General features: G+C 42.3%; 2 protein-coding genes across 12 annotated transcripts in view; one reads left to right on the forward strand and one right to left on the reverse strand.

Annotated features, from left to right (window-relative positions):
- Nucleotides 1–266: 266 nt before the first annotated feature.
- DPH3 (diphthamide biosynthesis 3) lies at nucleotides 267–6033 on the reverse strand. The gene is made up of 3 exons (XM_043474801.1): nucleotides 5902–6033; nucleotides 4868–4942; nucleotides 267–2919 (listed from the first exon to the last, which is right to left on the reverse strand). Exons 1-3 carry the CDS (start codon nucleotides 6007–6009, stop codon nucleotides 2854–2856), a joined length of 249 nt encoding a protein of 82 aa, XP_043330736.1. The 5' UTR covers nucleotides 6010–6033; the 3' UTR covers nucleotides 267–2853.
- OXNAD1 (oxidoreductase NAD binding domain containing 1) overlaps nucleotides 5891–14057 on the forward strand; it is a 45339-nt gene continuing 37172 nt past the window's right edge. For 2 of the 11 annotated variants that reach the window (XM_043474788.1, XM_043474800.1), the window contains exons 1-2: nucleotides 6394–6723; nucleotides 13283–13444. The gene's annotated coding sequence lies outside the window, so the exon portion shown is untranslated. Of the gene's footprint in view, nucleotides 6030–6387; nucleotides 6774–13282; nucleotides 13445–14057 lie in introns of those variants that run through there. The other 9 variants (XM_043474796.1, XM_043474790.1, XM_043474794.1 and 6 more) reach the window with 9 other exon arrangements.

The raw sequence follows: 14057 nt of genomic DNA on the forward strand, positions 1-14057 counted from the left end.
TTCTTCACAGTCCAACTATCTGCCTTACTGCCACTTAATTCAAAGTATATTTTTTCCCAAATAAAGATCCAGAACCAATGCCCATCTGGCCAAACTAGAAATAGTGGCAATTTCTTTCCTATTTAAAAACTGTACTGTCCACACCAGAAACCTACCTACAAAGTCCCAAAGCAGGTTAAAGATGTCCATCTCATATATAATCACATTACAAATTTAAATACATAATGCTGGTATTTAGGGGAAGAAAAATTACATGAAAACAAATGGATGTGAATAATCTGACTTTATTTGGCATGCTAACACAGTTTAAACTATTAATAAATTAGTATGTACAGTTATCAAAAATGTTGGGTGCTTTCCAAAAAAAGGGTTTCTGAATGTGTACACTCAAGTATATGCAGAATCCTCTGATATGGAGTTTCTGAAGAATGGAGTGTCCTTCTCTGTTAAGTCATCTTTAGTGTTTAGTTTAGAAAGGTTTCGATTACCATTCCAGTGCCTGCAAACCACAAAACCTGAAATTATAGTCCTGAATTTAGAAATCCCGATTCAGTCTCCTGATTTTAACAGATGAGAAACCCACTGGTCTTGCCAAAGATTACAAAGCTAGCAGGTGACAGAGCCTGGATTACAAATCAGTCCTCAGAGGGGCTCTGAAATGTCTGTGAAGCTAAGCAAGGGACACCACAGAACTCTAGTCATATCTGCAAGACCCTGGTTTTACTTTCTGCTTAACATAGGATTAAATCCTGATGTGTTCTTTGTGGTTAACAGATGTAGTGACTCAGTTGCTTTAGGGAATGAAATCATGCCTGTGATCATGTTCTTGAATATCACTGATCACCAGTGCCACTGGCTTGTCTCCTGGGACATTTGGACTTGGGCACCTTTTCTTCCTGCTCTTATGCTCACAGCAGAAGTGACATTAAAGATGTCTGTTCTTATTTGAAATTCATCATCGGTTATCGGTATCTACAAAACCATCAGATCTGAGTGTGGGACAGTCTTTTTCTCTTTGCAATTCATCCCCACCAGTTAGCACACACCCTGCTCTGTTCACTTGAGCCATCACTGGTTTCAAAGCAACTGTGGATGACTTCTGGGGTGTCAGTGTCCCCGACAGTGATTTCTTAACACATCAAGAACACGTTGTACACTTCATATAACGTACCAAGCAGTTCTGGCATGCAATTTTTGGCAATTTACTTCTCAGTCTAATGGCTTCACATAGCCATGCTATTGGCAGGAGAAAAAAAGCCACTGGCCTGTTTTAATTTAAACCCCCAATGAATGTACAGCACATTTATTAGTGATAATATGCTCACATTCTGGCAAGCTATTTTTCTCATTAATTGCAGGAGCCAATTCCACAACAACCCACCAGACATCAGTTAATTTTATGTACACACAAAGGTGTGTACATAAAGGGAATTTTTGAATTTCTATGCAAGTGATTCTATTTTTTGCTACTCTCACGGCTGTGGCAAGGGAAGACCAATGGCCTATCTTTGTATGTTTCTTTTTCTCCAGGGCAAATATTCTCTGCAAGAGTGAATGTATGTGTGGTTGCAGCTTATAGAGGCTTATTATATATGCCCTTGGGCTTTCCTGGTGGCTCAGTCAGTAAAGAATCTGCCTGCAATATGGGAGACCTGGGTTTGATCCCTGGGTTGGGAAGGTCCCCTAGAGAAGGGAATGGCTACCCACCTTAGTATTCGTGCCTGGAGAATCCCCATGGACACAGGAGTCTGGCAGGCTGCAGTCTATGGGGTCAGAGTCGGATTCAACTGAGCAACTAAGCGCAGCACATATATGCCCTCAGGGGCCTATTTAATTAGAACAGGCATCTCATTTTCAAGTTCATCCTTAGTAAATACAAGAGCTGTTATCAAAGCTTTACCTTTTAGGACTGGTGACTTGATTTGGTGGTAGTGCTGAAAGCACAGCCGCCAACCACAAAGACTTGACGTTAACCCCCACTGGAGTGAAATTTCATTAGCCTTATTGAAAAACAAATACACACCCAAGAACCCAGATACAGAAATATTAGTTGCACTGATCTCACAAAACCACTCAAGCATTTAATTAAATAACTAAGTAGGCACAGTTTTCTCCTATCATTCTGTTACCAGTTTCACTTTCTTTGGCTGTTTTTTATCATGTCCTGATTTTCAAGGAAAACACAGAATATTGATAAGCAAAGTCCATATTCTTTGACCATTTTGTTTTTTGACTTTTCTTCTTAACTCACTAACTTTGTGAGCTCAGTATATTCTTCCTTTGCACCACGACCAGGACCCAGTATATGAAGCATAATGAAATGGCATATTTAACAGAACACAGATCCCTGATGAAGGTCAGTGTGGTGAGCGACTAGAAGGTGCAGTCCCAACGGACCAGAGGCAACTGACTTCCTTTAGCTTACAGCAGCAAAGCTGATGTTAAACTGCAAAGAAAGGGCTGATTTTAAAAATCTTCGTAAGTGACCAAAATAAAAATCTTTAAGTTAAAGAAAACTAATGCTTTGAGGTAGATGATGCTGTGGTCAGATAACAAAGTCATAAAGATATAAAAATAAAACCGAGGGAAAAAAGCACTGATTTCAAATTATCTTCTTTTATGTTTGGATGCAAACACTTCCAGTTCAAAGTTTAAGCACAAAATCCAGGTATGTCATGTGGTGGACTTGCTTCTTCAACAGGAGATGAACTTGGCGCCCAATGGAAAGAATCGACTCTCATGAACAGCAAACCACAAAATGATTGTCCCTGTGAAGAAGCCGGTGACTCTGTGTTAGACTTTTCCAGCTTGCCTCATTCCCCAAGTTCAGGTTTTAGAATCTAAAAGTCTTCTTCAGCATTTAACTAGTTCTTTGCTGGTGGAAGGGGCTGGGACTGTCTCTCCACACGTGAACTGATCCTAAGACAGAACAAGAAATTACACTACTCATTGAGTGTGTGTCACAGATGCATCAATAGTAAGATTTCATTTTGTTACACAATCAGTCTTGCTCTGTTAAGTTTTTACTTTGTTCTATGACTTCATCCTTGGTCAAAGTCAGCGCCAGAAACATGATCTTGAAAGTGTGTAAGTTTTTAGACCCAAATTCATATTTAATGCACCATATTATTATCTTAGGTCATGCTAGTGGTAAAGAACCCAACTGCCAGTGCAGGAGAGGTAACAGACATGGATTTGATCCGTGGGTCTGGAAGATCCTCTGGAGGAGGGCATGGCAACCCACTCCAGTATTCTTGCCTGGAGAATCCCATGGACAGAGAAGACTGGCAGGCTAAAGTCCATAGGGTTGCACAGGAAGACACGACTAAAGTGACTTAGCACGCACACACCTTACCTTATAAACAAACATGTCCATCTTCACTACAGAGCTCCCACTTCTCAGAAATCACATTTATGAAACACATGTTATATCTTTTAAGTTTCTGTATTAATTACTACTTGCACTACTACTTCTCCACTTCAATACTCGGTCACTTAAATACCTGTTCTCTTCAAATTACTTCTTCCAACTAAAGTGGGTAGCTCTTTTATGTTTCCCAACACAGATAATCTGCAAATTAGCTACTCTGCAAATGAAGTTCACCCTCTGATGGTTTATCCTGGCTTATGCCAGCCACCCCAGGAAACCTCTGTGTTCCAGGTTTCTCCTCATCTCCTGTAGTCTGATCCCTGTAAGGATCAGCCTTATTCGGTCCCCGGCATTCTCTGACCGCTGCCCAGCACCTGGAACCCTCCCACTGTATTCTTTGGAACCTATGGTCCACCATCAATATGAGGCTCCATGTTCTCAACGTCTGTAAATCAGCCTTCTTGCTATAACACAGGGTTCTCAATGGGTGGTGGAAAGGAGGTGTTACTTTTATCTTTGGGGACACTTGGCAATGTGTAGAGACATTCTGGGGTGACATACTGAGGGGTGCCACTGGCATTGGATGGGCAGAGGCCAGGGATGCTACTCAACAGCTTAACTGCCTGATCGCCTGACTTGAAATCGCCATCTCTCCACATACCAGCACTCCTGCTCACCATTGGCTTGTTCTCTGCTTTTCAGAACACATTTAAATGCAAGAATAAATCAGTAAACTGCTAAAGTACAGTCTAAATTATAGCCTGTTTCCGTCAGGAGTCTAAGGGTCTTGTGCCCACCTTGCCTATAACCACTTTAGAGTTTATCCTTAAGAATGTTAAGCACTGTTATGTGACAATTAAATCTCAACAACAACAAACTCAGAAAGTAGAATGTTAAGTCTCTTAAGACTCCTTTCAAAGTACTGACCAAAAGTTGGGGTCGAGGCGGGCAGTCGTAACACTTATTTTGTTTTCTATTGTCAATATCTTTGGATGAAAACAACAGGACAACTAAAGATTAAAATGAAAATTGTAAAATTCCAACTATGACACAGCTCAAACAAGATAATGCAGAGTTCTATGTATAAGTCAGGTAAGAGATACTATAAAACTGTTCCTTTCAAAATAAGCCCAGGAGCTCTTAACGATTTTAATTACTTATTAAATAATGGAGGAATAAAGACTTTCAATTAAATAATCTTTATGATCATTTTCCTCTGTTAAATAAGTAATTCCAGTAATATTCATTAGATACAGAACAGTTTATTGCCTTCTCCAAAAAGTTAATAAATAGAGCTTTTAAAATTTTAATTTACAATACAAAAATTTAATTTACAATTACTTATGAATGGCTTTTAAAAATTCGTTTAAAAAACATAGCATTTTCCTAACACACCATTAGAAAACAATCTCCTGCACTTATATATCACAGGCAGACTGCTCAAGGTTCTTGCAACCCTCTCCCCCCTACCCCCCGTTTTAAAAACTGATTTCTTACCTTGTCATAAATCACTTTTATAATGAGAGAGCAGCTAGGGCACGTTGCCACGTCTTCCCCGTTCTCCAAATCTTCCTATAAATAAAATTAAACACCGTATGGTCAGCGCAACCTTCCCTTGGGGATCTCTTCCTCCCCAACCCTCTCATTCTGTGGGCAAGCTCCTAGGAGGCTGGCCTCCTCACAAGACAGTTCAGTTCAGTTCAGTCGCGTCTGACTCTTTGCAACCCTACGGACCGCAGCACGTCAGGCCTCCCTGTCCATCACCAACTCCCGGAGTTTACTCAAACTCATGTCCATCGAGTGGTTGATGCCATCTAACCATCTCATCCTCTGTTGTCCCCTTCTCCTCCCGCCTTCAATCTTTCCCAGCATCAGAGTCTTTCCCAAGGAGTCAGCTCTTCGCATCAGGTGGCCAAGGTATTGGAGTTTCGGCTTCAACATCAGTCCTTCCAATGAATATTCAGGACTGATCTCCTTTAGGATGGGCTGGTTGGATCTCCTTGCAGTCCAACGGACTGTCAAAGAGTCTTCTCCAACATGATAGTTCAAAAACATCAATTGTTCGGTGCTCAGCTTTCTTTATAGTCCAACTCTCACATCCATACATGACCCACAAGGCACGTGAGGACCAAAAGCACCTCCCGAGAGAAACGCCAGCCCCATTCTTCCCTGGAAGAGTCACTTGGGGAAAAAAACACTCAGGAGGGTGAGTCATGGTTTAGTCGTCTCAACCCCCCCACCCCCACCCGGAAGACAAAAACACACTCCTTCCTCCAAACAGCATCCTAGACAGGAGAAGCTTGAGCGGCGGGGGTTGGCGAGAAGACTGGTACTCGCCGCCGTCCACCCCCTCCCCTCTCCCCTCAGGCTTGACTGAAGACCAGAACCAAGTGGCCACAAACGGCGCAAAGTACCGACTCTGGGAGAATTCAGAAGGGATGAAAAAAGGGAGCGGATAACTCAGCCGCGCGGGTCAGCGGCAGGAACTCGGCAGAACGAACACGCGCCCGCTCCGAGGAGCAGCCCGTCACCTTGGTGATGCAGAAGTTATCCCCACACGGGCAGGGGTAGAAGTAGGTCTCCGAGTCCTCGTCATATTGGAAGTCCTCGATCTCCACCTCGTCGTGAAATACCGCCATCGTCACTGGGACCGGCACAGGTCCGTCACTTTCGCCGTCCGACCCAGGCCGGGGCCCTGGGCCAACTTCGCTTGCGGCCGCCCAGACGGGCGTCTTCACAGAGCACCTGCGCGCGGAGGCCCGCTTCCGGCCTACGGAGGCCCGCTTCCGGCGCAGAGACAATTATGCAACTCCGGGCATGAGGCCGAAGGGGTGACCGGGCATCGGTCACCATGGAGATGGTGGCTTTAGGGGGCGGAGACACGGCCTGAGAGGGCTCGCGGCTCGAGGTCGGTCGAGCGTCGCTCCGCCCATCGGGCGACAGCAACCAATGGAATGTGGGTTTCGCTCACGCGGTTGTGCGTCACGTCGAGGACGCCGGAAGCTTTCCGGCGCCAGGGCGGAGCTTGGCGCTGTTCTCGCGGCTGGGTCGGTGCGGCGGCGGCGGTATGGAGTCTCCTGACTGAGGCGTAGCGCCCAGTGTCTCACGTCCGTGGACCTCAGACCTTAAGCAGACTCCGTAGGAAGCCCCGGCCGGCCTAGGTAGCGTCAGCCGGGCCCTTGGCGCCGCTGGCGGAAAGCGCTTTGCGGGGTGAGAGGCGGCGGCGGGAACTGCTTAGCCCCCTGGACCTCCCGGGTGAGGGGCGGAAAGCTCCTCAGGGGTCTTGATTCACCGAGTGACTTTGAGCTGCGAGCAGCGCGTAGCTTGTGATCCCGCCGCGCTTGACTGTCCAGGTACAGCCCGGCCTCTCCCTCAGCCCAGCTTCTCTTCAGAAGCCCTTGAGGTGTGTGGCCGAAAGGACCAAGCGAGGTCAGTTTCGCGGGGTTGACGCTCAGTGTCATTCTTCCACCAGTGCTGGAATCTAGGTGTCATTCATTCCGTGTTATTAGTCTTTAAACGGAGATACAGAGAGTCAGATGTCTTGACCCAAATCACACACCTGGGAAATGAAGAGCCTGGCTGTCCGCAAAGTCTAGGAACGAATGACTTAACTGGTGTTGAACCACAACTCCGGGAGTTGGTGATGGACAGGGAGGCCTGACGTGCGTGGGGTCGTAAAGAGTCGGACACGACTGAGCGACTGAACTCAACCTGAACCACAGTTTCTTCTTTGTAAGAGAAATGGAATCAGGACGCAGCGTTATTATAATATCATGAGGCCTTAATATACCTTAAAGTGAAATGCAGATAAAAGGTGATAGGTCTTGTGTTGGCAAAATGGGGTTTCATGGGAGTTTTGCTCTATTACTAAGTATTTATTCAGATCTTGGTAGAGCAGGAAGGCAGTGGGGGAAAAGCCCTAATGAGAAGCAGATCTGGGCTCAGAAGATGACTGGATCTCGATCTGGGAGCTGGATATTTACATTCTTTGGCCATATTTCTTCTGACTGAAGAAGAGTTGGATTAGAGATGATTTACAAGATTCCTTTTAGCTCTAACATTTTACTTTTGCGTGGAAATTGAGAGTTTTACTTGATTCAGCAATCACATGTACCATATTTAGTTTATGTTAACATAATACATATGTACATTTCCCTATGCTTATTTATGTATACACAAACGTTTGCATGAATTACCAATTTTGTGTGTGCCGAAGTTCCAGCTGGTTTAGCTCTTTTAAAGCTTGAAAACCTAATGGCAACGGAGTCTTCGAGAGAAAATTTGGAAGTTACATTTAGAAGGTTTATAGAATATTTCAGAGGCCTCACAAACATTCCATTTTGCTTAATTGGAGATCTAACCAGCAGTTGGAAAATGTTTGTTAATCTCGTTGAGGGTTAACTTGACTGATTCTGCTTTGAGCAAAGGAGCAGAAAAGCTCTTTTGGTAAAGCCTGTGTAGCTCAGAGGCTGTTTGCTGTGTCTTTGTGAGTGAAGTGAAAGTCGCTCAGTTGTGTCCGACTCTTTGTGACCCCATGGACTATTCTCCAGGCCAGAATACTGGAGTGGGTAGCCTTTCCCTTCTCCAGGGGATCTTCCCAACCCAGGGATCGAACCTAGGTTTCCCACTTTGCAGGCGGATTCTTTACCAGCTGAGCCACAGGGGAAGTCTTTGTAGACAAGGATTTTCCCAAGTAGCCTCTTGGAGAGAGGAAGACAGAAGAGAGTTGTTAGTGTCAGAACTGTAGTCCCAGTGATCATTTTGAGGTTGGGAATCTTTTTTGTTTTTTAGTACTTCTGAGCATAAGTACCTCCAGAATAAAGGTGAGTTATTTTTGAAGGTCCAGAAATGGGGGCATATTTGGTTCATGAAAGTGTAAATTGGTAGAACCTGTAGAAAGCAGTTTGGGTCTGTCAAAAACAATTTGCTGAGGAATTTTGAAATCTGAAGTTAGTAATCCTAAAAGTTACAGAAGTTGTTGGGTAATTTTTCTTTATAATTTCTTTGTAATTTTCCAAGTTTTCTTTGAGTAGGTATTACCTCAAGTGGAAAAAGAAAAGTGAATGAACCACTTTATTAATAGTAGGTGGCACTGTGTGCCAGACCCTGTACCAGATGGTATTTACATGCATCATGTTATTAAAACAATGAGGTATAGGTATCACTCCCATTTTTAACATTGGGAAACCTGAGGGTTAGAGGCTTAAGTTTAGAAACTTGCTGAAAGGGACCAAGCCCATGAATGGCAGTAAGTTATGGTGAGAACTCGGGCCTGGCTGAGCCCAGAAACTGGGTCTTCATGACCTTCAGCACCATCTGTGATCTGATGGTGCTTGAAGCAGGGCTGGGTTAAATAGACAGCTCTGGCACTCTACGGAGTGCTCAGATTTTCCTCTAGAGTGGTGCTAGTTCCCTTGAGACCTGACTTGGGGGTCTCCTTGGCCTTGTGTACTGCTTTCATCCTGCCATCTGTTGCCACATCCCTTGTTTGGCCAGAGGTGTGTCCCCTTATGGTTCTGTCAGTTTGAGTGCATACTGTGCTGAAGAAAGTAAAACTGTAGCAAAACCTGTGATGCATTGTTTTACGCCACCCAATGTTTTTGAATAAAACATAATAGTGACTACTGAACTACTTTTATTCCTAGAAAAGAGTGGACACATTTCATAATGAGATATCTTTGGACTCTGAGAGTATGACAAAAACAAGTTTACTAGTAGCTGTACGGTCATTTGAGATCACACATTTATGGTTTAAAAATAATTTTTTAAAAATCGTAATGCTGCTGATTTGGAAAACAACAGTGACCAAAATTCTTAGCATGAGATTAAAGTTAGAACTAGGTCATACTTATGTCATAGCAGCTATGTTGTTAGAAGGTGCCAGGCTAAGCTCAGACAGAATAAAACTAAGACAGAAACAGATGAACGTGGACTAGATTTTGGAACTAGAGCCCTATCACTTGCTGAGACAGGATGATGTGTGAACAAGCAGTGAGAGAAAGAAAAAAACAAACCAAGAATCCCTCAAAGAGCATGAAGGCACAGAAATAAACTCAGAGCTAGCACGGCACCTGCTAATTTAGAATCCCAGGTGCCAGTGAGGAAGCACAGGGGTTCTTGGCATTTGGAAAGGGGACCCGAGTGAAATACAAGTTACTGCAGAGTGCTGGACTCAGAACCAGCAGAACCGGGCTCAGATCTGACTCCTTTCTAGCTTTTGACCTTGGGCCAGTCACCTCTTCCCCTTTTTAAATGGAAATGGCAAGACAACCTCACTTGGTTGCTTAAAGGGGTACATGTCTGTTGCAGAAATAAAATAACTTTTTGGTTTGGGCCTTACCTCACCAAATGAGGATACAAACGTTGATGGAATGTTCTTTTTTTGTAATGGTTTTGAAAATTACTTAATATATGTTAATTTTCTCTAGTTAATTAATGCTTACATTGAATGAATAAAACCATTGGACACATTCCAAGATATGGATAGGTTTTTTCCTTTTTTGTATTGTTTACTTTTTTATTTTTTGAATGTGGCATTAAAATGTGGCCATTCTAATTTTTTTTTATTGAAGTATGAGTGCATGCATGCTCAGTTGTGTCCTACTCTTTGCAACCTCCCGGATTGTAGTCTGCCAGGCTCCTCTGTCCATGGAATTTTCCAGGCAAGAATACTGGAGTGGGTTGCCATTTCCTACTCCAGGGGATCAAACCTGCATCTCTTGTGTCTTCTGCATTGGCAGGCTGCCTGGGAAGCCCTTACTGAAGTATAGTTGATTTACAATATCCCTTAGTTTCAGGTGAACACCACAATGATTTAGTTATATTATACATACATGTATATATATCAGATTCTCTTCCCTTAGAGGTTTTTACATAATACTGAGTATTGTTCCCTGTATTATACAGTAGGTCCTCACTGGTTATCTGTTTTATATATAGTAGTGTATGTTAATCCCAAGCTCCTAACATATACCCGCCCCCCCCTTCCTCTTTGGTAACCATAAGTTTGTTTTCTGTGTCTGTGAGTCTGTTTCTGTTTTGTCGATAAGTTCATTTATATCATACTTTAGATCCACTTGTAGGTGATCCCACATGAGTGTCTTTTGCTGACTTCACCTTGTATGTTCATCTTAGGTCCATCCGTGTTGCTGCAAATTATTTCATTCTTTTTTTAAGGCTGAGTAATATTCCATTGTGTATTTTATCCACATTTGTATCCATTTCATCTTTCAGTGGACGTTTAGGTTACTCCCATGTCTTGGCTTTGTAAATAGTGCTGCAGTGAGCATTGGAGTGTGTGTATCTTTTCAGTTGTAATTTTCTCCAGGTACATGTCCATGAGTGGGATTGAAGGATCATATGGTAGCTCTATTTTTAGTTTTTTAAGGAGCCTCCATACTCTTCTCCATAAAGGCTATGCCAATTTGCATTCCCACCTATAGTGTAGAATTGTTCCTTTTTCTGCACCCTCTTTAGCATTTAGTATTTGTGAACTTTTTTGTTGATGGCCATTCTGACTGGTGTGAGGTTATACCTCATTGTAGTTTTGATTTGTATTTCTCTCATAATTAGTGATGTTGAGCATCTTTTCGTGTGCCTTTTTTGCTGTCTGTGTGTCTTTGGGGAAATGTCTGTTTAATCTTATGCCCATTGTTTGATTGGGTTATTTTTTTAATATAGAGCTGTTTGTGTATTTTGGAGATTAAGCCCTTGTAGGTCAGTCACATTGTTTGCAAATATTTTCTCCCATTCTGTAGGTTGTTTTTTTATTTGGTTTATGGTTTCCTTTGCTTTGCAAAAGCTTTTAAGTTTAATTAGGTCCCATTTGCTTATTTTTGTTTTTATTTTTATTACTCTAGGAGACAGATAAAAAAAAAATCTGCGATTTCTGTCAAAGAGATTGCTGTCTTTATGTTTTCCTCCACAATTTTTATAATATCCAGTCTCACATTTAGGTCTCTAATTCATTTTGAGTTTATTTTTGTGTGTGGTGTTAGGGAGTGTTCTAATTTCTTCTTTTGCATGTAGCTGTCCAGTTTTCACAGCCTCACTTATTGGAGAGACTATCTTTTCTCCATTGAATATTCTTGCCTCTGTCATAGATTAATTGACCATAGGTGCGTGGGTTTGTTTCTGGGCTTTGTATCCTGTTCCACTGATATATATATTAGTCTTTATGCCAGTACCATGCTCTTTTTATGACTGTAGCTTTGTAGTATAGTCTGAAGTCATGGAGTCTTCAGCTCTGCATTTCTTTCTCAAGATTGTTTTGGTTCTTCAGGGTTTTTTTGTGTGTTTCTGTACAAATTAAAACATTTTTTTTTGTTCTAGTTCTGTGAAAAATTCCATTGGTAATATGATAGAGATTGTGTTGAATCTGTAGATTGCCTTGGGTAATATAGTCATTTTGACAGTATTGATCCTTCTAACCCAAGAACATGGTCTATCTTTCCATTTGTTTGTGTCATCTTTGATTTCTTTGGTCAGCTTCCTGTAGTTTTAAGAGTATAGGTCTTTTATCTCCTAAGGTAGCTTTATTCCTAAGTATTTTATTCTTTTTGATGTATGGTAATTGCAATTCTTTTCTTAATTTCTCATTCTGATCTTTCATTGTTAGTGTATCAGAACACAACAGATTTCTATGCATTAATTTTGTATATTGGGACCTTACCAAATTTATTGATGAGCTCTAGTAATAAATTACTTAGTATATGTTAATTTTCTATAGTTAATTAATACTTTCATTGATTATATTAAGCCACTGGATGTGTTTCAAAATATGGATAGGTTTTTTCTTTAAATACCCTATTGCTTTAGAAGGCACTTCGAACACAGTTTGATAAAATACCCTTTATTTGCCAGTAGGTGGCACTCTTGGTTATGATTACTATTGTTAAGAAACAAGATTTTAGAATTTTAAAGAAATCAGCTTTTAAAAATTAAGCTTTCTTTGTTTTCCAGTTCAAGTTGAGCAGTAGATCAAACAGTATAGTCACTAAAAGATGTGTCTTAGATGAGGGCAACTTATTGTAGCAATAGATGTCCAAAACATTGAGCAGAACAGTGTGTCCGTGTTTGCCTACTTATCAGTTAAATTTTGTCAGGGAGGTTGGCCCCAAATGACATGTACCTGTTATCAGCGCAGCCACTGGTCTGGTTGTTCATGGGGTGGAGACCCTAAGCAGCAGGAGATACAGACGGTTCAAGAAAGATGAGTGGGCGTCCCTGGTGGCTCAGCGGTAAAGAATCCACCTGCACTGCAGGAGACATGGGTTCGATCCCTGGGTGGGGAAGATGCCCTGGAGGAGGACGTGGCAACCCACTCCAGTACTCGTCTGGGAAATCCCATGGACAGAGGAGCTTGGCAGTCTATAGTCCATGGGGTCGCAAAGAGTCGGACACGACTGAGCGATGAAACAACAACAAGAAAGATGAAAGAGAGAAGCAGCAAGAGAAACAGATGAGAGAAGTGGAAACATGAGGAATGGATGGAAGGGGGGCGTCATGGAGAGTAGGCTGGCTGTGAGGTGGTGCTTGCTTATTACAGTGAGTCTTTGCTTTTACCGTTAAGAGACAGGAGTGCAGTTTTTTGTTTGTTTTTTAAATAAATCTATTTATTTATCTGTTTTTGGCTGTGCAGGGTCTTCGTTGTGGCTCAGGGGCTTTCTCTGGTTGTGGTGAGTAGGGGTTGTGGAGCACGTGCTTCTCGTTGTGGATCACGGACTTCAGTAGTCGTGGCGCATGGGCTTCGTTGCTCCTAGGCATGTGGAATCTTCCTGGACCAGGGATTGAACGCATACCTCTGCATTGGCCGGTGGACTGTCCGCTGTGCCACCAGGGAAGTCCCGAGATGGCAGTGCTTTTGAACAACTTCCCAAACATTGTTCTTACATGTTGTCTCTGCCATTGCAGGAACTTGGTGAGAGTTTCAGTAGATGGCACTGTTTGTGTTCCAACCCGTGTGTATGCCAGAGGGCTCAGTGTAATTCCAGGCTCAGAATATTGCGTGTCAGCCAGCCAGCCAGCCAGCCAGCCACACACTTAATGATTCCCAAACTCTCATGGACCTCTGAAGTAAGTTTTGCCTTCCTTCTTTCAGTGATTAATATACCATTTTTGGTTTAGCACATTCAGAGGAGAGAAACTACGTTTTACATGAGGTGGACAGAGGCCTTTTACTTCGTTCATATACTAGAGAGAAAAACAGCCAATAGCATGTTTATCCACAATGGCAAGAAATAGATCTTTTATCCAAAGGCTAGTTAGAGAGCAGTGGCTTTTTAATATGATTTCGTAGTAACTGAATGAATTACATATGATAATTGTCACCTCTCAATTTATTTACTTTCATTTCCTGTCTGTATCTTCTAAAATATCTTCAAGCTTCCGAAGGTCTTTGTTTTGTTCATGTGGCCCCAGGGCCTGCTACATGATGGACTCTTAGTAATAAATATTGGTCAAATGAAGGGCTATATTAATGAGTGTGGAGTAGGAATGTAGCACACTTCCCTTGGAGTAGGAATGTAGACTTCACTTGAATATTTTCTAACATTGTATTTGTTGCAATTCATTTATGTGGTACCTACCAAAGAGCTCAGGAAATAGAGTGTTCACATACATTCTCATTTATTCTGAAGCCAACAAAGACAGGAAAGGACAGATATATGTGGCAACATCACTTGTTACA

This window comes from Cervus canadensis, chromosome 7, assembly GCF_019320065.1.
Source record: "Cervus canadensis isolate Bull #8, Minnesota chromosome 7, ASM1932006v1, whole genome shotgun sequence".
Classification (NCBI taxonomy): Eukaryota; Metazoa; Chordata; class Mammalia; order Artiodactyla; family Cervidae; genus Cervus; species Cervus canadensis.

Excerpts from the sequence above, each read along its gene's own strand:
- DPH3 (XM_043474801.1), bottom strand. The coding sequence starts at position 6,009 with ATGGCGGTATTTCACGACGAGGTGGAGATCGAGGACTTCCAATATGAC. Across the intron at positions 4,943-5,901 it reads ATAACTTCTGCATCACCAAG|GAAGATTTGGAGAACGGGGA; the intron begins GTGACGGGCTGC and ends TTTTATTTATAG. Across the intron at positions 2,920-4,867 it reads TAAAAGTGATTTATGACAAG|GATCAGTTCACGTGTGGAGA; the intron begins GTAAGAAATCAG and ends GTTCTGTCTTAG.